A 24,649-nucleotide genomic window follows, 5' to 3' on the forward strand; every position below is an offset into this window, starting at 1 on the left:
GGCTAAGTACATGGGGGCCGTACCAAGGTACCTCTAAAGTGGCTTGGAACCAACAAGTACCATCACCAGGCAGTTGTCGCACCCCAGGTACTTTGGACTCTAGCTCTAGGCTGCCTCCTCCACCATCCGTCAGAAGAACAACCACAAGTCTCTAGGGCCCGTTCGTTCACGGCACATCCCCTTCCCTTCTTTCGCTTCATACATTTGCTTTCTTTTCTTTCCCCTTCTTCCTCCCAGGCATCACTTTCTTCCCCTTCCCCACCAGATCAGCGTCCCTGTTCCTGGCCGTCATCTCATCTCAGCTCACCCCCATCGTGATCAATTTCACCTGGCTCGTCTCCAGCTTCATCCACAGCTTCCTTTCAGCCATGGCTGACATGGCTCCGCGAAACGAAAAGAGCCAATTGAAGCGTCCGCGCGTCAGTCTTTCCTCTCCTCTTCTCCTCTTGCCCTCGTTTTCCTGCGTTTGCGCTGCCGCTCGCTAGGCATCGTCCGTCTCCGAAGACTCCGTTGCGCGCGCAACGGCTGTCGCGCTCTCCTTATCTTGCCACCCGTGCTGACATCGCTATTCAGGGCTCGCTACCAGAGGACGAAACCGAAACCAAGAAGCCTCGTCGAGCCGAACATCTGACCCCCGGCGCGCCAGACAAGACTCCCGTCGCCAATAAGCAGCATCTCCCTTCCCCCGTCACACATGGCACCGAAGACTCTGGCGACCTCGTCAAGGAGGCCACCGTCACTCCTCCGGGGCAGCGCCAGCAGGAAATCACCCCAAAGAAGACCGAAGACGCCTTTTCCCAAGCCCAGGCGCTGTCCTCACCGCCACAGGACACCCAGCCGCTCAGCCAATTTGTCGATCGCCACCCTGCCATCTCTGATGACATTGAGGATGAGGTTCGCGAAGGTGTCTGGGGATACCTGGTTCCCCTCGACCCCAAATATGGCGACAAGCCTATTGTCCTGAAGAAGCGAAGTGCGTGTCCCTTGCCAGAGACAGTTGCCGATGGTGTCAAGAAAGAGGATGTGAGCAAGACCAACGGTAAAGCAGTCGCTTTGAAGGAAGAAGAAGCCTACGAGAAGAAGAAGAGCAAGGGCGTTCCCTCCGGTGGCTATTTGATAGGCCGCCATCCCGAGTGTGGTCAGTAAACTACCCGTCTTGTGTCACACGAGCACCACGGTTAACCAGAGCAGACATTGTCGTCAATGACGGAATTGTTTCGAACCGACACTGCCTGATCTTCACCGAGAACAAGGGCAACGACGCCGTTGCGATCGTCGAAGACCTCTCGAGCAATGGAACCTATGTCAATGAAGCCATCGTCGGCCGAAATCAGCGTCGCGAGCTAGAGGAGCAGGATGAGATTGCCGTCCACGGCAAGGCGCGCTTCGTCTTCCGCTACCCCCAGGCTCGCCAGACAAGCGACTTCTTGCAGCAGTACACACTTCTGGAGAAGCTTGGCAAGGGTCACTTTGCCGAAGTCTATCTCTGTGTCGAAAAGTCGACCGGCCAGCGATACGCTGTCAAGATCTTCACCAAGCACCCTGGCATGGAGGATCGCTCAAAGACGGAGGGTCTGCAGCAGGAAATCGGTGTACTGATGGGTGTCAGTCATCCCAACGTTCTCTGCCTCAAGGACACGTTCAACGAGCGCGACCGTGTCTACCTGGTGCTTGAGCTTGCGCCAGAGGGAGAGCTTTTCAACTACATCGTTATGAAGCAGAAACTCAGCGAGGACGAATCAAGGAAACTATTCTTGCAGCTCTTCCAGGGCATCAAGTATTTGGTAAGTGTCCTGCCGGATGTCTGTTCCGAGTCGAGAACTCATCATGTTTAGCACGAGCGCAACATTGTGCATCGGGATATCAAGCCCGAGAACATTCTGCTAGTTGACAAGAACCTCCATGTCAAGCTTGCCGACTTTGGATTGGCCAAGATTATTGGAGAGGAGTCATTTACGACTACGCTATGCGGAACTCCTAGTTACGTTGCTCCTGAGATTCTGGCCGACTCGAAGCAGCGCAAGTACACAAAGGCCGTCGACGTTTGGTCTCTGGGAGTCGTGCTCTATATCTGTCTTTGCGGTTTCCCCCCTTTCTCGGACGAGCTCTACTCGCGCGATTTCCCATTCACTCTGTCCCAGCAGATCAAGAGTGGACGATTCGACTATCCTTCGCCCTACTGGGATTCTGTTGGCGACCCAGCCCGTAAGATTTTCTGCCTTTTAGACGCGACCGTTTACTGACATGACTAGTTGACCTGATTGATTCAATGCTGATTGTCGACCCCGAGAAGAGGTTTACAATTGATCAATGTCTCTCACACCCCTGGCTCACCCAGAACGCCCCCAGTGTCAACGACAGCACTGGTGGCCTAGTGGGCGGTCTTGCAGGTCTCGAGGTCAACCGACGAGTGCCGGCTAGAGAGCGAACCCTCCTATCATCGATCAACTCGGTGCAGGTCACAGCCCAGCTCGAGGTGGGCAAGAACAAGAACCCTGTCAAGGTGTTTTCCAAGAACAAGGGTCGCGTTACCAACGTTGCTAAGGAGGCGGGGCCCGCTTCTCAACGAGCACCCCAAGAGTTCATGGAGCTGGGAGGTAAGGGCGATCAAGAACTCTTCGGAGATGAAGATTCGAGCATTTACCCAATAGGTGATAATGCCAACAAGGTCAAGGCGGGCAAGGCCAAGCGATAAGGTGGCAACAGTTTGCACAACATGGATTTTGGGATATGGGCGAGTCTGTAACTGGTGTTGGGTTTCTGTGCGATTGGCTGTATTGGATGGTTTTTGATATTGTTTGTGGTTCTACCTATAGAAGACGGGACTGGCCGCACATTGGGGTTTTGCACGGGGTTTCATATTTGGATTTTCATTCACGGCTGGGAGTCATCTGATTGAGGGTTTATCACTCAGTATGATGGCGGATGGATTCAGCTTGGATATATGGATGGGCGACCAACTATCGGTCGAGCCCATGATAACTTACACAACCTAACAAAAGTCTGGAGTTTGCTTTGCGTGGGTGTGGTTGAAAGTCCTTGTCGGCCCGTCCATTGATCCGTGCCAGCGCCCTCGCTTAGCGCCCACACATGGCAGAAAAAATGGCGGGGTCCAGTGGGAGAAGTCGAGCCCCACTAGAGAGGGCTACAATCCATCGCCGCTGGGACAAGAATCCTCACATTATTCCGCTCGTCGACCTTGCAACGCCTGCCCGCCTGACTGACGCTCGAGATCGCCCTCCGACCGCGCAGCCTTGCCTTGACGTTGCCCTCGTTCGCATTTTTCGAAGCCGAAGCCGGACGAGTCGATCCCACGTGAGAAACCTATACTCAAATCACCCCGCGAGGCAGTCAACACCTGAGCCAATATGGCCGCCCCCAAGACTGCTGGCCAGCCCACTCTGGTCTTTGTCGATGGAGCCTTTGAGGATCTCGCTGCCGAGATGGCCGACTACCTCAAGGCTGAGGATGCCAAGCAGCTCCTGAGCAACGAGAAGGCCCCTTCTACTGAGGATGTCGTGGCCAAGCTCGTCTCGGCCTCTGCCGCCCTCAACACCGTCCCCGAGAAGGAGTACACTGCCGCATCCAACCTCATGATCCACCTAGTGCTGCAGTCCGCCGAACCAAAGAAGCACCTGCCCACCCTCTGCACCACCTTTGCCAAGCCCCTCATCAACTCTCCCGTCCACGGCGTCGGCCTGTCGCTCAACGCCCTGACCACCGTCTTCAACCTGCTCGACCCGAACGACCCCGTCCGCGCTCGCGTTTTTATGGAGATCCTCAAGTTCCTGCGATCGCACGGTATGTACGATGGTCTGCGGACGTACCTCGATAAGCTGCCCGAGTGGCTCGCCGCCTGGGGCACTGATGTCGACTTTCAGCGCAAGATCTATGAGGAGGTTGCTGAGGTGGCCCTGGAGGCCGGTGAGGAGACGTGAGTTGTCCCTGAATTGCGCGGCCAACCTTTGCCTCGGGATATGGAAACCCGGCGTGATAGGTTGAGTCGTGCTGTTGAAGCGCTTTCTAACAATTGTGTAGGCAAGGATACGAGTACATCCTCAAGGCTCTGCGGACATTCGAAGGCGACGAGAAGGACGACGTCTCCTCCGAGGATGCCCAGCGATTATCCCTCCGCGCCGTCAAGATGGCTCTCCTCTCCAGCACCCACTTCCTCTTCCAAGACCTGCGGGGCATCCCCAGCGTGCAGGCCCTTAGCGACTCCCACCCCGTTTACTCACAACTCCTCGACATCTTTGCTGAGCAGGACCTTGAGGACTACAACGACTTCAACGAGGAGCACGAGGGCTGGGTTGAGAAGGAGAAGCTGTCCCACGAGAGGCTCCACCGCAAGATGCGCCTCCTGACCTTTGCCAGCCTGGCGGCCGCCACCCCTAGCCGCGAGATCGAGTACTCCAAGATCACAAGGGCCCTTCAGATCCCCTCAGAGGAGATTGAGATGTGGGCTATCGACGTGATCCGCGCCGGCCTCGTCGAGGGCAAGCTCTCTCAGCAGCGCCAGCACTTCCTCGTCCACAAGGTGACATACCGTGTCTTTGGCCAGAAGCAGTACCAGGAGCTGGCCACCCGCGTTGACCACTGGCGGTCGACACTTCAGAACGTCCTCAGCGTCCTGCGTCAGGAGCAGGCCAACGCCAAGGCCCAGAAGGAGCGCGAGATCCAGGACCTCGAGCGCAAGGTCGCCAACGCCGGCCTGGGCGGTAACCAGGAGGGTGGCAACCGCCGCCGTCAGGGTCAGCAGAGGGAGCAGCGGGAGCCCCGCGAGCAGCAGCCTCCTCGTGAGCGAACGGAAAATGACGACTAGAGATGTGGAAATGATTGAATGGAACACGAAACAAATCGGGACAAACAGAAGTGGAAGGGTGGAGGGTTCAAAAAGGGGAAGGGGTTTTCCTAGGGAATGGGGGTATATTTTGACATACCTGCTTTGCGTTAATATCGTTGGGCAACATGAGAAATCCAGCGAACGAAGGGTTGCGAATGGCGTAGCCGGTTTCATGAGCATATTGGTCTTTCTATTCCCAGCATTGAGCGGGAGAATGATGTCTCGGTACTCTTCCAATATAGAATCAAAAGTGAACGCCAGTTGACCAGACGATGTGCCTTGATGTGACGGATGGCATCTTGATTTCACTTTGATGCGTCTTGTAGCATAGATATTCATTTCTGTTTCTTCTCATGAGCCCATCTCACCCCCTATTTCTTGGTGGTGTGGTCATTCGAGCGTTGATTATACAAAAAAGGTAATAGGGATACAAATAGGGCCAGCGGGTCAAGACAACCAAGATAAGAACAAGAGCCAACAGCTGGCGACGACGCGATCCTAAATGTCCCACCTCCCTTTCCAGGTCTATAGGTCAAGTAATTTTAAAATAACCCCTCTACGGTCCAAAACACCCCAGACGTTGTTTCCCCCCATGCAAGACGGCGCTCTCCCCGTGCATGTGAAAGTGCGGTTTATGCAAGTTTATTTCTCAAAAGCTGGGACCCAACCGCTGGGTGAGGACCTTTTGAGTGGTGGCAAAGACCTCGTTAGGTGTAGGAGTGGCGTCCAGCTTGACCACCTTGCCCTCCTTGTCAAAGTGGTCGACAACGGGCATGCTTGTCTCGATAAAGGTGCGGAATCGCTTGCGGATGCTCTCAGCGTTGTCGTCTGATCGGCCGCTGGTCTTGCCGCGCTCAAGAATGCGCTTCTCCATGACATCCTCGGGGCAGTCAAAGAAGAGGACCAGCTTGGCGGGGCAGACACTCTCCTCAAACTTGACAGCCTGGTCCATCTTGCGGGGGAAGCCATCGATCAGGAAGCGGCCCTTCTTGTCGCCCGACTTTTGGATGACCTCGGTCATGGCGTTCTCGAGAAGCGCAATAGTGACCTCCATAGGGACGATAAGGCCGTTCTTGATGTAGTCCTTGATCAGCTCGCCGAACTGGGAGCCGGGGCGCTGCTGCTCGGCGCGGAGGAGATCGCCGGCGGAAAGATGAGTGAAGCCATGCTCCTCGACGAGCTTCGCGCACTGAGTTCCCTTGCCGGCGCCAGGACCGCCGAGGACGAAGATGACAGTCACATCCTCAGGCTTGAAAGTGGGAGTGGACTTTGCGGGCTCGGCAAGCTGTCCAGCGGGGGCCGCGGGGGCTTCGAGTTGAGGTTGCGTAGGCATGTCTGCAGAAGGATGGGAGTTAGTTTGTGAATATTAGGAGGAGAATTCAGGAGTAAGTTCAAAGGGCCGAAGAAGACGGTGGGCATGAATCTGATCGCATAGCAACAGTGAAACGTAATGCAGGCCGAGAAGCTTGTCCTCGGGCTGCATGGACCGATGTCTCGGACGGGGCGACGACCCCTCGTACCAGGACAAGACCCATACCCAGTCCTTGTTGATAACTGAATAGATGAAGGAGAAGCATAGGTGCGTGCTGGTTGCAAGTAGCTCACCTTTACGGCGGTTGACAAGACCCACGTAGCCGAGGGAGCCTACACCGATGACGACAAGAAAAGGCCAGAACTTGACGTTGTCGTTACGCTTCGGTGGCTGAGACGAGTATTGACGGCCGCGTTGAGCTGTACGAAAACCGCGCGGGAGAGCCAGGGACGGGCGAGTCGGCAGGGACAGGGAGGATGAAGCTCGAGGGGACAGGCGAGAAGCGACGAATCGCCCCGAGAGGAGGGGCATGCGTGCAGCCATTGGGTGACGTCGATGCGCTTGGGCGCCTTTTTTTTTCTCTGTGCGGAAAAAGGTGAGAGAAGCAAAGAACAGGGAGTCGAGCTGAGCTGAGCTGTCGACTACCGGAGGGCGGTGACGGGCGCAAACGGAGGAGCAATTAGGGCAATTGAAGCCGACCAAAGAGAAGAAAAGGAGATGAGGACGAGAAACGAACAAGAAGAGAAAAGAAAAAGGAGTGAAAGAGAGTCAAGATTGGAGTTTAGAAGGAGGAAGATTGAAGAAGAGGAGGAAAAGTTGACAGCAGGGAGGTTACGTTAATGGAGATTAATTATTTTTGGCTAGAATTCGCTACCTACCCAGGTAGGGGAAGGTGCCACCAAGGAGCCACGTTCCCGTCGTTTTTATGGGATGGGGACGGAACAGCTTCAGCTTCATCAATCAAGGGAAGGATCGGATCGGATATTAGACGGCTACGAGTCCGATACTGTCAAGACGCGTAGTCATGTGACTTGACGGTTATGATTGAAGTGTTGTAGTATCCAAACAGAATGCAACATAAATGAACAAACGGTAAATAATACAAATCCAGGAGATTGCCTTCTTCAACGTCGAGGCATAAATGAACCATCCAGTAGCTACCCGGTTTTGTACCACGAGGGACCCTGCAAGATCCAGATCCATGACGAGATTAACAGCTCGGGTCAATGCCCGTGTGCTACGCCATTTGCGGTCGAGTTCTGCCGATTAACGAACAGATCAGGGTAGAGAGTTTGCTGGCTGTTGAAAGGCTACATACAGTACGGAGTACCTGTCCAGGTCAAGGTACAGGTACCTACACCTTGGCAGGTACCAGGTCTTCACCGAAACAATTGTGGCTGGGTCTCCGTTTGACAGCCACATTCGTTTCATCCCAGCCTCCCCCTTCGAGGCTTGACCTCCCTAGCAACGGACCGTCAATGCCAACGCCAACCCCGCAGCCCCTCTGTATCTACCGGCGCTGCGGCAGCTCCCGTCCATCGTCTTTTGACATCAGCATTAATCAACTTGACCACTTTACTCAGATCTGAAGTCATTGAAAGTCTCTCTGTGATTTCACCGACACTCGACAACAATGGTCTCGACGCCTCGGGCCAAGAGTCGTTATCAGTCAACTCAACAGCCGGAGACGCCCAGATCTGTCAAGAAACGCCTCCACAAAGGCCGTTTCAGTGACGGACACTGGTGGTGTAAGTTTAATTGTCACTCCTCAAAAACATTTGGTTAACATTTCAACAGGCAACTGTGAGCCTCGAAATAAAGCCAGTCTTCGAGAGACGAGAAAGTCTGGTCCAAACAAAGGCCGCTTCTACTGGAAATGTGACGACTGCAGCTTCTTTCTCTGGTGGGATGAGGCCAAGTCTCGCGAGACCGGTCTCAAGTCTTCTGAGAAGGGTGAATCTTCACGATCCAAGGCACCAGCCTTGACACAGCAGTCACTTGTATCCTATGGCTATCAGGTCACTCCTAGTCGACGTGATAGCAACACGGATTTCGAAGATAGCACAGAATCTGGCGAGGAATCTGAGCAAGACCCCCCAATGCCCAAGTCAGCCAAAACCGCAGAGGCGGGTCCATCAAGGGCAGCTGCTCTGGAAACGCCCAGTCGGGGGCCTACTAAGAGAAAGCGAGATGTGTTTGAAGATGATGAAGACGAAGACGAATTCAGTGACCTCGGCTCGGATGAGGAGAGACAGATGGTCGCTATTGCGGACAAGAGCGTCGAGAAAGCTGCTGCCCAGAGACGATATGAAACTCCGACCAACATGCGCTCTGCCGATGTCATTTCTGGCCTGCCCACTCCAGTCTCCCGTACACTCTTCCCAGGCACCGACTCCAAACGTCAGAAGCAGGTCTCTTTTGAAGATACACCCTCTCGCCCTTCGGTGGCTCTCTCATCCGCCACCATTTCGGCTGGCACAACTCCGTCGAGGACCCCGGCTGGGCTGCAGGCAGTCCCATCCAGCAGTCCTCCCGACAACAGCTACGACGTGACAGACGAGATCATGGGTCTCCTGCAAGACCAGAAGGTTGACCCTTCAGTCTTGCGGGCTATAAAACACACCTTGACTACGGCAGCCCGTCGTACCAAAGGCATTATCCTTGGTCGTGATTCCGCACGGGCGACCCTCAAGATCCGAGATGAAAAGATTGCCAGCCTGCAAGAACGCATCACGGCACTTGAGAACCGGGAGCGCATGCACCACAGCCAGATGACGAACATCAAGGCAAACCTGATGAAGATGTATGACGACAACTGATTTGGTAATGATACGATTGTGGTTTGGTCTTGTTTTGATACTAGCGATGGATGTTTACGGAATGGAACTGAGGGTGAAGGAATGAACTTGAGGATAGGAGTTAATCTCCTAGATATAGTAGTTGTAGTATAGATACCAGTTAGTTATACCCTCTTGAGCAAGTAAATGCAATGCGTATATGATTCAACTGCCTGCTGCTTAATGGTTATTAGTGTGCATGGCTGTGATGATGCCCTTTCATCTTTGGCAATCAGGATACCCGTGTACGATTTTAAAAGCAAGACGACTCAAGAGTCCTTTATGTCAGAGCATGAATGTATGCTTCCAATCGCAATTGATCGATTGCTTCTTCCCTCGCAGTATATCCCAATGAATCGCTGCACCAGAGTCACCCCCTGAAAGATCTTCTCAGTGACCAACACTGATATCGCATCGTTTGCCTTTTTGCATCCGACAGTGTACAATGTCTTTGTGAGTAGCAGTTAATTTCCATCAATGCAAGTGCGTTGCTGTAAAAAATTTGCATCACCTACAGGTGTCTGCCAGTGCCAGCTTGTGCCAGGCCGACAACCCTCTTCACCCTGCTCAACCCCTCTCTGCTTCTCTCTTCTTTTCTCTGTCAACCTCTTCTTCCCTCATTCTCCGATTGTTCTGCTCTCACCATACGTCTACTTCAATTGGTCGCTCGCAAAGTTGTATCGACATGGCATCTCCGCCTCGGCGCTCACGAAAGCATCGCGCCGCTGCGCCGACCAAATTTACCGTCCCAGGCTCCGACGATGATTTCTGTCCGGAGCCTTCCAAGAAAGCCTCGGCCCCCAAGGTCTCCTCGGCCTCCAAGGCGAAAGCAAACCCAGCCAACTTGACCCGTTCAAGCTCCAGCGATGATGTCCCTCTCATGGCTCGCAAGAAAGCCAGAGCCGCCCAGAATGCTGCAGCCCGCCGAGCCGCTCAGAGGGACGAAGACGCAGGGTACGAGAGTTCCGGCTCGAACTCATCCATTCCTGCAGTCGCTTCCGATAAAAGCACCAGGTTGGCGGACCAAGTTTCTCCAACCGGCAAGCGAGGTGCGCCCAAGGAGCACACCGATTCTCCTGTCAAGAAGCAGCGGATCGTTTTCAAGAAAAAGAACAGGTCTTCCGATGGTACATCGTCCTCGTCCCCAACGTCTCCCACTGAGCCAGTGGCTTCGTCCAACTTGGCGACTCGATCAACGGAAACCACACCCGCAACCTCGCTAGCTCCCTCTCAGCCATCGATCAACAGAGAGACAGAAGCTGCTTCGTTGATTACTGTCCCTCACGAAGCAACCACTCTTCAACCAGCAGACTATCATCCAGCAGCTCTCCATCCAGCAGCCCTCCATCCAGCAGCCCTCCATCCAGCTGAAGCCAGTCTCCAGCAATTTAGCGAACAACTTGCTCACATGCGCAACGATGCCGATGCCATCCAGAAGAGTATGCAGGGCGTCTTGGATGCTCAGGCTATGCAAGCAAAGGTCACTGCCCTCGAGACCCAGTTGGCAACACTCAGCGCCCAAAGTGCACAAGAGGCTGGGGGTGATCTTGTCGAGTTAAACAAGGCCCTCGATGCTAGCCGAGCTAGAGAAAAGAAGCTCTCTGACTCTTTCGAAACCCTCAAGGCTGAGAACAAGGAACAGAAGGAATATATCGAAGACCTAAAGAGTGACGTTAACGCACTGAACGATGAACTAGAGAAGGGCTCCGACTTTCCTTATGACAAGATCTCGGACGATAAGATTGGGGATGAGTGGCTTCAACTTGCCCATGAGATTCAGAACTTCACCCTCCAAGTCCTCACCAGGGATCCAACCCGTGTCGCAGCTCCTCCAGGAGCCAACTCGGTCCAGGTCAACGCGCTCAGACTCAAGCGCAAGCAAGACCCGGAACTGGTCAACTTTCACTTCCAGAAGCACATTTGGGATCGTATCAACAACGAGGTATTTCAGGCGGGATCCAACGTTTGGGGTGGTCGCGGCGGGAAAGCCTTCAATCGCCTCTGCATCGACGTCGCAGGTAAGATCATCCACCAACCCCCTTTCTCTGTGTTTTGATGTTTACGGTTCTTAGGGAGTGATGCCGAGGAAATGAAGAACTTTAGCCCGTTGAAGGCGCAGACAGCCAACGTTCTACGCTCTACACACGATGACGAAAACAAAGTCCAGGTGGCCAAGCTTGTGAATGGTCTCAAGGCTGACCTATTCGTCTTCACGAACCCCGAGATGACCAAGACGTTGGAGCATCGCTTGAAGAAAATCGTTCATCGAGCTTGGCGCCTCAACATAATCTTCATAGCATCGAGGGCTTTCTTCCTTCCGATGGGTGTGCAGGACCAATACCAGGATGATAATGTCGACATCCGATACACCAGAGGAAACACGGAGAACACTGAGCTTGAGCTCCAGGTCTCACCACAGATCGTCAAGTATGGGGAAGCAGATGGGTTCAACTTTGAAAGCTGTATCATCGTCTGCAAGGCTATCGTCACCATGTGTGAGGTGAAGCAGCGGGGTGGGAAGCGCAGTAAGGAGTAAAGGAGTAGCACGGATCTTGTTGTCCTCTGAGATAGTCAATGGAGTATAGTAAGAATAAACAAAGTGCTCTAAGTTATGAGACTATTTTATGATATTTTCTGTCAACTTGTTAACCATGCTTGAGAGGAGTTACCCTTTTGATATTTTGGCGTTTTGTGCCTTTCTTGACCCGCGTGGCCATGAGTACCTAGGTACATACCTATCAAGGCATGTCTCTTCATGTACCTCTCCAAGAGCGCCTGTGTTTCTCTGGCAATGCCTCCCCCTTTGGCACTGTAGCATCGATGTCACCAGAACACTTCAGCGTAACTCCGAGATCAACTAAGGAGAAAGCGTGCATTGCAACCTACTTTAGCTGCCTTGTACAAAATTTAGCCTCTGAAACCTAGCAGCGACATTAGAACCCTCTACGGGGCTGGTACGACATTGAGCAAGACTTCAAACGAACGGACAGGTTTAACTCCCCAAGCTTAGGTCAACCCCTGGACCGTCCATTACCAAAGCCTCCTGGCATTCATGTTTGGGGCTGATTAAGGTGGTAGGCCTAAGTCTGTAGGGATAAAGGGTTGGTCCTTGCAATTGTTTATGGATAAAGAATGGATCATTGTCCTCGTGCTATTGCCATGGTCCTACCTCGATGGTTGAACCCTTTCCTCCCAAAATGTCACCGCCATAACACACAACCTTCTTAGATAAAACACATTGGGATAATCGGTTCCTACACGCCAGTATTGATCCAGTAGTTGGCCGTCGAGGGATCCCCTTCTGAACTTATCGTCCACCTAACAATTCTTGTGGAGGCTCAACATAGGGTAAGCCATAATGATATACACCAACGGGGATTCGGATAGGCGAACTGAATCCTAGACTATACCTGTAACAGTGTGCCGTATTTCATTCAAATGGAACGTATGATTGCGTTGGTATAAGTGGTGAAGGGTAGGGATCTGCATTGTGTTAACCGTCATCCAACGCGAGCCAACGTGGCAATTTTCTAGCAAGGACAAGAACAAGTCAGTGTATCTAAGCCTACTCCATGCAATTTAAGATCGATGTGATGTTCTGGGTCCAAACACAGGCCAAAGTGGTGTGTTGGACAAAGAAAGTTGCCATTGACAATTCAACCTACACAAGTCGTGTTCATCACGTGTGTTCATGGTCGTTCCATATGTGAAGCACCACCTCCTCCAATAGGCGACAGTTATGTCGTCGAACATACCTCGTTATACCTCGTCTGGCGGCAGTTCTTGATTCACCTTTACCATCAAGAGTTGCGACCATGTTCCTTTATTCCCGCGACAAACATATATACTTCGACACCGCTACTCCAAATCAGTGACTGATTTCAGATGAACACGGCAACTAACTCGTCACCGACATCACTCACCATGTCAGAGTTGCTAACCCGCATCGAGCTACCCTTCCTCCTGGCACTCCGTTACAGGGAGGACCCCGGCCCACAGGACTCAGGCTACGTGCGACCTCAAGGAAGTCCTGTTCCCTACCCAACCAGCAACTATCAGAGGAGCGATGATGATTTCGGTGGTGATTTCACGGATCCTCAGGTGAGAGAAGATTGCGGCTTGTGGGCCACTCTATTTCTTGAGAAGCTTTTGGCTCATGACTGGAAGTTTCCTAGAGCAGCGATGTGGAGGTTTAGCTATGAAAAGGATCTCCAGGAGACTCAATGTGATGAGTATCGCTGGATAGGGATGAAGGTTACATCTCCTTACCTTGAGCCTACTGACAACCAACAGAGACAACTTGATGCGGTCCTCAAGCTCCTCAACGAGAAGCTAATCACATTTCCCAGCGCTGAAACAAGACTAAAACTCACATTCAAGCCTCGAAAAGGAGCCTTCAGCCTAGAAAGACTCAAGGAGCTTGCATCCATGCTTTGGGTGACGGACCCTCTCCTGAGTACGCTTCACCCCCCTCATTGCGGACCAAGCTCACTGCCCTCTCTGGGCTTTCAGTTCACAAACCTTGTCAGGGAGAACAATCCCATCGACCTCAAGGTGGAAATAGGTTTGGGTAGTCTTATAGATGATCCTTGGACCGATCGTCTTTCCTGGCGTCGCCGACAGCTCAGAGTCATGGCTCATCCTGGAGAGTTGTATGAAGGGAGGTACAGACCTGGACTCGACAAGATTCACAAAGCTACATCTATTCCAGACCTACTCCATCTCTTGGACTTGGCTGTTAAAAGGGGAGGCAATGAGCACAAGTTCCAGGCTGCGTACAACTTCCAAAACGCAGCCGATCTGAAGCACCCACGTATTGAGCTGAATCAACATTGCGGAACTCTTCACGGTCCAGCCATCACGGATTGGGTCACCATTTGCAAGTTTATTCTCGAACCTCCTCGACCAGTACACGACTCATCTCTCATCGCAGCGTCAAGAATCCTGAGACAGCGAGTCGAACAAGGCTTCACAGTCTTCGATTGTCTACGCTCAGACGGCATAGGAAAGATGAGATACTACACGCCAAGGAAAGAGTTTCAAATCCCAGACTTGATATACTGGCCAGTTCGTACAAGGCCTGTCCTCAAATATGACCCAGAACCTGGGCCGGTGAGATCTTACATGTCGCTGGACGACATTGAGATCGAGGCTCAGAAATGGGCCAAGTTCACCAAAGGCGTCAAGGGCACCGGTAATAGCACCTACTCCTTTGGCGTAGAGCTGGAAATGTTGGTCCCCACGTCTGAGAATCCCAAGAAAGAGCTAGATCGATCCTTTTACACTTATCAGTATATCGACGACCCTCCTGACCGTCTATTCTTTGACATCAGAGAAGAGCTTCGCTTAGAAAAGGAAAAAGACCCGAACAAAGGCGTATCTCGTCGGGACTCGGGACTATGGACCCCGACGTTTCCAGAAAATGAGCCAACCTCGGCCGCAGGGGGGGACGCCTTGAATTTAGGCATGGACTTGAAGAATTTAGATTCCTGGCTGGTTGATCAATTACTGACTGATCCAGAAGCGAGTTCATCAGATACTTCAATGATGGACGTTGGCTCAGTCCCCGTGTCGAGTCTTCTTGACTCTGATCCGATGGACGTTGACATATCCTCCGAAGAAGGCACTACTACCCCTGAGAAGGACCCGCATCCCCAAGACCCTAGAGAGATTGCTCGCGGGATATGCTTTTCTCAACGAGCCCATCAGATAGCAGGCATCATCTCTTCATTCGGTCACCCGGCGTACTTCATCTGCAACCACAGTAACGGTACCGGCCGTCCCTGGAAGCGCGAGCTAGCAAAGCGTGGACTCTTCCACGCGGGCGACCTAAAACTCAACTACCATGCGTGGTCCCTTGTGCCAGACGGTTCACTCCCAGAACAGGGGGCCTGGGCTGGATACTGGAAGCTGACTGGTCTTGAGCTCATCAGCCCAGTCTGCCAGGATGTGCCGGAGGACTGGGAGAAGATCCTTGAGGTCGTAGGCGGCTTTGCGAACAATGTCAGGGTGATTCAACATACCGCCTGTGGACTACACGTCCACGTTGGCAAGGGTCAGCAGATCCTTCCTATACATCTCATCCGAAAGATGTTTTGCCTCATGTGCTGCGTAGAGAATATCGTCTTTAGCCTCTGTCACCCCCACAGGAAGCACCTGATATACTCGGCTGCGTTGATGGCGGATGCAGAAAATATAAAACGTCATTCCAAGGGCAGAGCTGCACACCCGGACCTCAAGAAGTATTTCCCTGATGAAGTTGAAGAGAATCCTCTCCTCTGGACCGTCTTGAAAGAGATGTGGGTAGAAGATAATTTTGGCGCGATCAAAGACGTCTGCCGCAAGGTCTCGCTGTCTGTATCACATTGCCAGGCTCTCAACGCAAAAGGCCGGCCCTCAGGCCAGGGCGACGACGACGTTTACGTCAAGGGAACTGTAGAGTTTCGTCACCTAGAAGGAACCATGCATCCAGGCTTGGTGCTGCGATGGGCTCAGCTCGCTGTCGCACTCTTCCAGTTTGCAGATCTCGCAAAGCCGGATGACTGGAAGAAGCTAATCAGCACCGCGCTCAAGTGCAAGGACCCGGTGAACTACGACCTTGAACTTCTCGACGACTTTCTCCAGCAGCTTGGTCTAGGGGAGGACTTTGACTTTTGGGAGCACAGAGTTCGTTGGTCCATGTCCATCAAAGAGCAGCTCCCAAGGGGGGGTAATTCAGTCTACGGCTATAACACTGAAATTCCCCCTGACAAGAAGTTTGAAGGTGCAATCCCCAGCGAAGTAATGGAGGCGATACGAAAGAATATTTGTCAAAGAGATAGGACGCCGCCGTATCTGGCCCGCGAGCAAGGGGAAATCAGTTGATATATATTTCAAGGAGTTGGAGAAGGGGAAGTACACAGTCAGGACGAGACTAAATATAGCGCCATTAAGAATAGTGAAGTATGGTAGCGCTGAGCGCGAATGACTTTCTAGCAATAGACCTAACTTTGGTCATGTCTGGACCCCGATACTGTTCCATGAAGCCTGTCTCGAGGCTGCAAAATGTTCGTGGGGCGCCTCTCGGAGTATGCGTCTGCTATGCTGCCCTAGGTGATTGACCTGGGCGTAGGTAGGAGTAACAGTTGGCGACCTCTTCTGCTCGCTGTCTGAAAGGCCGCGCTTCTATGCGCTACCTTTATAACGACAACCTCGGCGCCGCGCTGGGTCTTTGGCTGGCAATCTTGGTGCCACGGCCTGGTTGATATTCTTCTGTCGATTCCTCGCTCACTAGGTCGGTGAACCGTGATCCCGTTCGATTATGTCCTCTCTGCCCAGTGGTCGAGTTCCGTCGTTGAGCACCATCGCCTCTCGATGCTGTCGTCGAAGTCGCTGCTCCTCGGCCGAATGCTCTCGGGTGCGAGGAATCTGCTGCTCGGCGAGGGCGCCGTCCGCAGCCTCCTCCTGGATATCCATGGTGGCCTCTGGGGTCTTACGAAAGATGGTCCGCATGCTCTCCTTCCAATCCACCAACCCTGCCTTTTCCAACGCCTTACGTCCACGCCTCTCATCCTTGATTCTATCCACGATCTCGACGATCCGATTGCTCTTGAGGTCCATGTAGTTCTTGAAGTTTTGTCGTCTCTCCTCGGGGTCAGTCCCCCATTCCTGCTTTGCTAGCCATTTCTCGACGAACCGCGCCTTAATCAGGTCGCGAGAACCATACTTGTTGGTGAGCTCAAGGATGAACATGAGACAAAACCTCTCGGCCATATCGCGAAGGTAGTACTCGTCCCAGTGGCTGTCGGTGAGATCTGGTCGCTCAACATCGTCCAAGCTAAGCTCGAGGGACCTCACAAGGGCGGAATAGCCTTTGGGGTTGTTCAACTTGGACAGCCCATCCAGACCTAAAGTGGTTAGTTGTCTCCCGTAAAGTTGAAAAGTCATCATACCAAGTGTCTGCCCCGTAAGCAGGGCCAGTGCCCGAAGACACTTCATACGCTCATCGTAGTCTGGCCGTGTAATGCCAAAAAGCAAGGAATGCAGTGTCTCGCGGTCGTTGATAGCCCGATCGCAAAGAATCTTTATGGCAATATCCCTGATTGAATAGTTTGGATGGTCTAGAAGCTTCTCGAGGGTCTCGAGTTCTAAAGAATCCTCTGTGTCCTGCGTGATGTATTGGGTCTTTGGCTGTGCTGGAGGGATCTCGTTTTCGTCGCGGATGTATGTAAGTGTAGTAATTATAGTACTAACAAGACCAAAAGTAGCAAGACCTAGGCTCACAAGAACTACCCGCTCATCGCGGGCGAAGGCGAGTAGGCTGCTTGCCCAGCCCATGTTGATTAAATCTTCTTGTTGAGTTCATGTTATTGAAGCTGGCGATAGCGATAGGCGAGAGCTCCTGACGTCAGGGCATTCTGCCATAAGATACCGCCTTTAGCTCCTGCATGTACCTTCCTGGGGACCGTGGACAGCCCCACTTTTGGCAAGCACCCCAGAAGATGTGAGCCTGATGAGAACACAACGAAACTGTCAGGGGGTGCGATTGATGAGCAAAAAGAAAGTGATCATCCCACTCAACAGAGACATGAGGAAAGGCAAAAAGTAATGCGTAATCTGGGAATCGAACCCAGGGCTCCCCGACGTTGCTCGAATGGCAACGGAGAATTTTACCACTAAACCAATTACGCTTTGATGTCACGTGGAAGAGCGACTCTGAAATCTCGACTAGATCCTTTCCGAGACGGCAGGATCTCTTGCGAGTAGGAGCTCCACAATAATTTACTGATAACGATAACACTTTTTCCATTGGAAAAATTCTGGGAGACGTTCGTAGCGCAAGTTGCAATTACCATCGCATTCGCTATGGCCGGCTCCCAGCTCAAGCGCCTCAAGGCGTCGCTCCGAGAGCAAGGAATTGTCGGCCCTCAGCAGTCGAAGAAGCAGAAGCGCCGTGTTGCTCAAGATGAGCGCGCTCGTAACGAAAAGCGACTGCAGAGAGGGGTTGTGTTGGAAGGCATCCGCGAACAATTCAACCCTTTCGACCTGAAGCATGCGAAAGGACCCAAGTTTGAGGTCACTACCAACCGACCAAAGGCACCTGGAATTGCAGGCAGTATCAAAGGCCGTCCTGGTCAGGCCAAGGCTGCCAGCGAGGAGAGGGTGAGTTGCTAAACACTGTCGCATTGGGTGACAATTCAACTAACAGGCAAAGCGCCGAGAAACGCTCCTAGTCGAGATGCAACGACGTAACAAGGTTGGAGGTATCCTCGATCGACGATTCGGTGAAAACGACCCGACCATGGCACCCGAAGAGAAGATGTTGGAACGATTCGCCCGAGAGAAACAGAGAAGTCACAAGAAGAGCTCCATGTTCGACCTGGAAGATGACGAGCCTGAAGAGAGCCTCACACATATGGGCAAATCTCTTTCCTTTGACGATATGAAGCGTGTGGAGGACTTCCAAGAAGACGATCTCGATGAGGATTACGACAGTGATGGCTCAGTACGAGAGAGACAGCGACTGAAGCGCCTTCGCGATATGGCAGCGACAGGCAGCGACGGAGAGGATGGCGAAAACGATGAACCTGAGCGAAAAAAGACGAAGAAGGAGGTCATGGAAGAAGTCATTGCAAAGTCCAAGCTGCACAAGTACGAGCGACAGGCGGCCAAGGATCAAGACGACGATCTGCGAGCAGAACTTGACAAGGAGCTACCGAACCTCCATGCGCTCTTGTCTCAGGGCCGCCAGGGAACCAAGGCTCAGGCTGCAGTCTCGACAATTGCTGGCGTTGATCGCGATACTTTCGAAAAGAACTTTGATCTCCAGGTGAAGAAACTCGCACAGGATAAGAGGGCCCAGCCTGCGGATCGAACCAAGACAGACGAGGAAAAGGCTGAGGAAGAGTCCAAGAGGCTTAAGGAGCTTGAAGATAAGCGCCAGAGACGCATGAGAGGAGAGGAGGTCTCGGACAGTGAGGACGATGAGGCAGACAAGCGCAAGAAGAATCAGCAAGATGAGATGGACTTGGACGAAGATGACGAGGATTTCGGTCTCGGAGATGGTATTAGGGCCCGACCAACTGCAACGGAACTGGGATTCGACGATGAGGATGACTTTATCATTGACGATGATCTTGTCGCCAGCGGATCGGACCTGGAACTTGTCGACAGTGACGAAGACTCGGATATGGAGGGCTCTGACGAAGAGGCTGATGAGGAGGAAGATGACGAGTTCACCAAGGGCCTACTCAACGAAGAAGAGCGCCGAAACCCCGTTTTTGAAGCTGACTCGACGACAAAAGCCTCGGCAATCGAAAAGGGCGACGAACAAGGTCTACCGTACACCTTTGAGTGTCCCCAGTCCTGCGACGAGTTCCGAGTGATTATCGCTCCATATCCAGCAAAGACATTCCCTACCATTGTTCAACGAATCCGCGCCCTCTACCACCCGAAGCTCAGCAACAAGAACAAGGAGAAGCTGGCCAACTTTTCCACAGCTCTGGTCGACTATGTCGCTCTGCCTTGGGATCCTGCGACCTCCCCTCCTTTCGCCGTGCTTGAGAGCATTGTGCGACACATCCACTCTCTTGCCAAGATGTTCCCCGTCGAGATCAGCCAGCAGTTCCGACAAAACATTGAGGAGATGGGTGAGTCACGGCCTCTGGCCTTGGGTCCCGGAGATCTGATCCTGCTTACTGCTGTTGGCTCCATCTTTCCCACGTCCGATCACTTTCACCAGGTTGTCACGCCTGCCTTGCTGACAATTGGACGGTATCTTGGTCAACGAGTCCCTCAAAATCTGTCGCATTATGCTATTGGCACATACCTCTCTATTCTTGCCGTCAGCTATCAGAAGCTATCGAAGCGATATGTGCCCGAGGTGGTCAACTTCTCTCTGAACACACTCTCTGCTCTGGCCCCTGTTGCTGCCTCAAAGCAGCTTGGAAACTTTCCTCTTCACAATGTCCCCGCTGGCATCCGCACTGAAGGCGCTGGCAAGACAGCCGTGAGGAGGCTCAACTTCTCAGACTGCATTGATGAGGAGACTGGTGGTAAGGAGGCGGCGGCTCGCAAGGTTGCTATCCTTGATACCACCGCTCAGCTCCTGGAAGCGGCTGCGGATACGTGGACCGGAAAGAGCGCGTTCCTTGAGACCTTTGGTCAGGTTGCTGCTGTGCTGAAGCATCTTAACAGCAAGGGTTGCCGTTCTCGACTCCCCCCAGCTCTCACTGAGCGGGTTGAGAAGATCCAAGCCAAGTTTGAGAGGATGCTCAAGGTTGCCCAGCTATCACGCCGCAACCTAGAACTCCACCACCACAAACCTCTGGCTATCAAGACGTACGTGCCTAAGTTCGAGGAGACATTCGACCCAGACAAGCACTACGACCCCGACCGAGAGAGGGCAGAGCTGGCCAAGCTCAAGAAGGAGCACAAGAAGGAGCGCAAGGGAGCCATGCGGGAGCTACGCAAGGACGCCAACTTTATGGCTCGGGAGAAGCTGCGGATCAAGAAGGCCAAGGACGAGGCGTACGAGAAGAAGTACAAGAGGCTCGTGGCCGAGATCCAGAGCGAGGAGGGACGAGAGGCGAACGCGTACGAGAGGGAGAGGTCGGCTCGAAAGAGGGCCAAGAACAGGTAGAGGAGCAGTTGTGCATAGGATACCAATATTACATATTTTCGTCTGTCACTGGTTTGCTTTGGGTACTTCTCAGGACAAAAAGTTATACGCAAGGTTGTTGGATAGAATTGAGCATCAAGTTTAGTCTAGGCTTCCCTAATTGATGATATGCTTTAGACTAAGAACATTATAAATCAGGAATGAGTTCAATGATCTTTTGAGCATACTATGAGTATAACTTGCTAAAGTCTTTCTTCACCCTTGATCGAACTGGTCTCGTTCATCTACCGTTTAGGTCCAATGACTTCATTCGTAAAAACACACTGTGCGCAACTTGACTGAAGTGCCCACAAGGAGTGGCACAACTTAGACGTAGCAGGAAAACGAGGCTTAGAGCCCTGATAAAGTGTTTGATCAAAGAAATTTCCAGTTTGAGCGTAAAAACAGCTCAAGATGTAACCCCTTGTTGAGGCCGTCTTTCTGGCTGCTGAGTAGATGCTCTTATTGACACTGTACCTCAGCGCGCCGACCACTGAGTTTTAGTGGGGACCACTCTGTGAGAATGAACAATCCATCAACACCATCAAACTCACCAGCCATCTGGTTTTTTTACCGCTACACGCTCGATCAACAGTCTCTCAATCAAGGGAGTTCCTACCAGACACAGTCAGCTTATCAGTTTCAACATGAGCTCCCATCAAAACGGTGCAAATGCACCAGACGACGAAGAGGATGACTACATGAACATGACATTCGAGGATCCTGCGCCCATCAAAGAAACATCTCTGCAACGTACACAACGCCTCAAGCGTGAATCACGCGCTCGAGGACTCGTCAAGTCAAAGGCCCAGATTGCAGAGGAGGAGGAAGCCGCGCGAGAAAGGGCCTTGTCAACATCGATGCTCGACGACGCAAAGGCAAAGAAGAGCAAGGGTCTTGCCATGATGGCCAAGATGGGTTTCACTGGCGGTGGCCTAGGAAAGAAGACGGATGATGGCAACGCCCCGGGACGGGCAGAACCGATCAAGGTCAGCGTCAAGGAGGACCGTTCAGGTATTGGATTGGAAAATGAAAAGAAGAGAAGACTTCGGGAGGCGGCTGAAGAGAGGGATATCAAGATGGCCAAGATGGACCCTGATGAGTATCGAGAGCGGGTGAGAAAGGAGCGTGAGGATTCGAGACTCGAAAAGCAATTCTTTGCGGCGCAACGCACAGCAGAACGGATGGACGATGAGAAGGCAGATCCTCAAGGCCAACACGCAGTCGACGCATCAACAGATGAGACTGGCGATTCTCGAAAGAAGCCAGCGCCGATATCATCTCGACCTCTCAAATCAGTGCCTGTGCTATACCGCGGTTTAGTTCGACACCGAGAAGAAGCAGAGCGCGATCGACGGATGCGGTACGACCTTGAGCAGTCACTATCACGGCTACCAACGTACGAGGATGATCAAGAAGATGAAGACGACAAAAAGGCGCTAGGAAAGGGACACACGGTTTACGCTACGGCTGAGGATCTCGATGAGGAGGATGAAGAGCTGGACGACTTTAATGCATTGGAGATTGGTGAGCGACTGACGAAGTTGCTGGAATATTTAAGGGAGAAACATCAGTATTGCTTTTGGTGCAAGATGGTATATCCTGACTCGGAGATGGAGGGTTGTCCGGGCTTGACAGAGGAAGACCATGACTAGACTGGACAGTAATGCGTTCAGAGTGCGGATGCTGTACTAGAGAATTCTTTGTTTCGCACATAGATGTACATTAAGTTCTGTTATGCTTCCTTCATGGATGACAAAGACTATGATAGCACTATGCTGCTGTTATATCAAAAATACTGAACAGGGAGACTATACAGATGATCTTTTGTCAAACTAAGCGATCACTCTAAAGCAAGATAAGTAGCCTCGCCTGCGGAGAATGCATTCTCATTCACACCTAGTTGCAAGAAGAGACTCTGAAAGCACACAAGAACTATTGCATCGCCGTGCCTTGCCTATCGATCCCATCAACACCATGTGTACCCATGTCGTCAAAGTTACCCACTGCTTGAAGTGCAATACGAAACTGGAACCCTGGGGCAAGATTCGACCTTGCTCCAAGGCGATAGAAGAAGACCAACGCGGGTACCACATTCCCTGTGAAGTTATGGAGCTTCAAGTGAATGGCCCAAGGAACCTCATGTGCCATGCCTGTCTAGAAGGCTGTGGCGGAGTGAACAATTTTAATACGAATCAGAGGCTAGGGGGAAGAACTAAACAGGATGGATGAGAGAATCATTACCACCCAGGACGGCCAGGGAGACTTTATTCACAGGGAGGCTCGTCTTCTATTATTAGTAGATAAGCATCAGACCAAGATATGGTCTTTTCCAAGCCCAATAGTTTTGTGTGTTGAGTTCGTTGCTTTGACAATGCAGAGTGATTGTGGTATGTGTCTTTAATACTCTTCACCACTTGAAGCAGAATTCAGTCGAGAGTGCACGGTGGAAGTTGGAACAGAAAAAAGTCTATTGTCATAAGTCATAAAATGGTCACTGAACGAGTGCTACCCGCTAGATGGTCGTGATGCGTCTGCCAAAAGGCCCTCTTCCTCATCTCTTAGAACCACGATTTCTCTCCGACCAGGTCCAGACTTTGGTGATGGTACTGTCCAAGTTGAAGCCGGAAGAGGATCATCGACAGAGGAAGTGCTGCTGATCTGAAACTCGTTGGTCGAGGCCTTCCATTCTTGATGGGCTATGACGAACAGTAGCGAATGAACGAACCTATATCGGCGCTTATTAGTAGCCATTTCCTACAACATCAAGTCTCGAAACTCACACTTGAGCAATACCAAAGCAGAACAAAGCCCGCGTTGCAAGGTGAGGCTCGTCCGTGGTCTGGTCCAGAGTCGGCACAGCATGATCCGTGGTGCCAAGATATCCAATCAATGACGACGCAATCACAAACGCCAAGCACAAGACTAGGTCAAACTTGATGCGGGTAACGGGCTCGTGACCACGACGGTTGCGCGTGCAGAGGTAGATTGCGTCGATGAAACTCCACGCAAACGCCATACATGTCTAAACGGTCAACTTGAGTCGGTGAAAGTAGAAGAAACACGTACAAGAGGTCCAAAGAGGATGATGGTTGTCGCATCGGGAGAGGAGCCGGCGATGAGTGTGAGAAGCGTGATTAGGAGGACGACGTCGAACGAGATGGAGAGGAGACGGAGGTTGAGCTTTGCTGCCCACAAGGGACCTGAAGAGAATCGTTCGGAAGTCATGGGAGAAGTTGTTTGATGGAAATTTTGTTCGAAATCGGGCTGTGAGTGTGGTTGATGGTTATCTTGGACCCGGCGGTGAGTACTTGGCAAAAGATGCCCAGACATGGCCAAGCTACTGTAGTCTTGGTTAACCAATAACTAAATATTCAAAGAGTAAAAAGAAGAGACGCATAAAATACGTACAGAAGAGAAAGAGGTCACCCGCACATACTTGTGTGGTCGTGACGGCATCGGGCTTACACGTTCCCCCCCAAAACCGGTATCGAGAGATCCCCGTAGGATCAACCAGCGAAATCCTCAGGCGGATGGATCCCTGCATGGCGCAGCATTGCACCACGGCCCGGGCCCAGGCCAAGAGAGATTAGAGGTGTACAGATGGAGCATCAGCCTCCGTAAGAATGCCCTATTCGGTTCATATCCTGCGCCCCCCCAGATGCCGTGTCGGGTTTCAAGGGGCGCTCCCACTTGCCGTTACATTTACGCGCATACATAGGATGAGGTGTATTTATTTTTGCCTACAAGGCTGATGGAAGGGATTTGTTGGTTGCGCACTTGCGTCAAAGAGAAGATGACGGATTCTAGCCCTTGTCCCGTCAGATTTGTCACTGACATTCTCGTGATTCCTCGTTTCATGTTTGTCACTCAGCTGGTTTCACTGCTCTGCGTGTATTGCTTCTCATAAAGTGTTTCGGCATCAACGACTCTTTTCGGAGCGGAGCGGGCCTCCGAGAGAAACGGATGTCCGGGCCGCACCGCAACGGTCGGGAAATTAAAGATGCCAACTCCGTACG

General features: G+C 52.2%; 10 protein-coding genes across 10 annotated transcripts; 7 read left to right on the forward strand and 3 right to left on the reverse strand.

Moving 5' to 3' along the window:
• Positions 1–368: 368 nt before the first annotated feature.
• On the forward strand, positions 369–3,013 carry NECHADRAFT_100063 (uncharacterized protein; the record flags this gene model as incomplete). Its single annotated transcript, XM_003051650.1, has 5 exons — positions 369–419; positions 574–1,138; positions 1,192–1,784; positions 1,836–2,205; positions 2,253–3,013. The coding sequence occupies 5 exons, from the start codon at positions 369–371 to the stop codon at positions 2,693–2,695; spliced, it is 2,022 nt and encodes a 673-aa protein (XP_003051696.1). The 3' UTR covers positions 2,696–3,013.
• A 178-nt stretch (positions 3,014–3,191) lies between these two features.
• Positions 3,192–4,822, forward strand: NECHADRAFT_68360 (uncharacterized protein; the record flags this gene model as incomplete). Its single annotated transcript, XM_003051651.1, has 2 exons — positions 3,192–3,934; positions 4,039–4,822. Exons 1-2 carry the CDS (start codon positions 3,369–3,371, stop codon positions 4,820–4,822), a joined length of 1,350 nt encoding a protein of 449 aa, XP_003051697.1. The 5' UTR covers positions 3,192–3,368.
• Positions 4,823–5,252: 430 nt separating this feature from the next.
• On the reverse strand, positions 5,253–6,545 carry NECHADRAFT_60116 (uncharacterized protein). Its single transcript, XM_003052102.1, has 2 exons — positions 6,449–6,545; positions 5,253–6,178 (listed from the first exon to the last, which is right to left on the reverse strand). The coding sequence occupies exon 2, from the start codon at positions 6,174–6,176 to the stop codon at positions 5,493–5,495; it is 684 nt and encodes a 227-aa protein (XP_003052148.1). The 5' UTR covers positions 6,177–6,178; positions 6,449–6,545; the 3' UTR covers positions 5,253–5,492.
• A 1,243-nt stretch (positions 6,546–7,788) lies between these two features.
• Positions 7,789–8,974, forward strand: NECHADRAFT_79032 (uncharacterized protein; the record flags this gene model as incomplete). The annotated part of the gene is made up of 2 exons (XM_003051652.1): positions 7,789–7,903; positions 7,953–8,974. 2 exons carry the CDS (start codon positions 7,789–7,791, stop codon positions 8,972–8,974), a joined length of 1,137 nt encoding a protein of 378 aa, XP_003051698.1.
• Positions 8,975–9,677: 703 nt separating this feature from the next.
• On the forward strand, positions 9,678–11,528 carry NECHADRAFT_79033 (uncharacterized protein; the record flags this gene model as incomplete). Its single annotated transcript, XM_003051653.1, has 2 exons — positions 9,678–11,010; positions 11,065–11,528. 2 exons carry the CDS (start codon positions 9,678–9,680, stop codon positions 11,526–11,528), a joined length of 1,797 nt encoding a protein of 598 aa, XP_003051699.1.
• A 1,388-nt stretch (positions 11,529–12,916) lies between these two features.
• Positions 12,917–15,856, forward strand: NECHADRAFT_79034 (uncharacterized protein; the record flags this gene model as incomplete). The annotated part of the gene is made up of 3 exons (XM_003051654.1): positions 12,917–13,093; positions 13,286–13,448; positions 13,704–15,856. The coding sequence occupies 3 exons, from the start codon at positions 12,917–12,919 to the stop codon at positions 15,854–15,856; spliced, it is 2,493 nt and encodes an 830-aa protein (XP_003051700.1).
• A 44-nt stretch (positions 15,857–15,900) lies between these two features.
• Positions 15,901–17,326, reverse strand: NECHADRAFT_68365 (uncharacterized protein). Its single transcript, XM_003052103.1, has 2 exons — positions 16,924–17,326; positions 15,901–16,878 (listed from the first exon to the last, which is right to left on the reverse strand). Exons 1-2 carry the CDS (start codon positions 17,306–17,308, stop codon positions 16,262–16,264), a joined length of 1,002 nt encoding a protein of 333 aa, XP_003052149.1. The 5' UTR covers positions 17,309–17,326; the 3' UTR covers positions 15,901–16,261.
• A 510-nt stretch (positions 17,327–17,836) lies between these two features.
• NECHADRAFT_37909 (uncharacterized protein) lies at positions 17,837–20,612 on the forward strand (the record flags this gene model as incomplete). The annotated part of the gene is made up of 2 exons (XM_003051655.1): positions 17,837–18,133; positions 18,186–20,612. The coding sequence occupies 2 exons, from the start codon at positions 17,837–17,839 to the stop codon at positions 20,610–20,612; spliced, it is 2,724 nt and encodes a 907-aa protein (XP_003051701.1).
• A 665-nt stretch (positions 20,613–21,277) lies between these two features.
• Positions 21,278–22,285, forward strand: NECHADRAFT_92703 (uncharacterized protein; the record flags this gene model as incomplete). The annotated part of the gene is made up of 1 exon (XM_003051656.1): positions 21,278–22,285. One exon carries the CDS (start codon positions 21,278–21,280, stop codon positions 22,283–22,285), a length of 1,008 nt encoding a protein of 335 aa, XP_003051702.1.
• An 853-nt stretch (positions 22,286–23,138) lies between these two features.
• NECHADRAFT_79038 (uncharacterized protein) lies at positions 23,139–23,858 on the reverse strand (the record flags this gene model as incomplete). Its single annotated transcript, XM_003052104.1, has 3 exons — positions 23,139–23,358; positions 23,414–23,655; positions 23,700–23,858. 3 exons carry the CDS (start codon positions 23,856–23,858, stop codon positions 23,139–23,141), a joined length of 621 nt encoding a protein of 206 aa, XP_003052150.1.
• Positions 23,859–24,649: the final 791 nt, after the last annotated feature.

Source organism: Fusarium vanettenii (genome assembly GCF_000151355.1).
Source record: "Fusarium vanettenii 77-13-4 chromosome 4 genomic scaffold NECHAsca_3_chr4_2_0, whole genome shotgun sequence".
Lineage (NCBI taxonomy): Eukaryota > Fungi > Ascomycota > Sordariomycetes > Hypocreales > Nectriaceae > Fusarium > Fusarium vanettenii.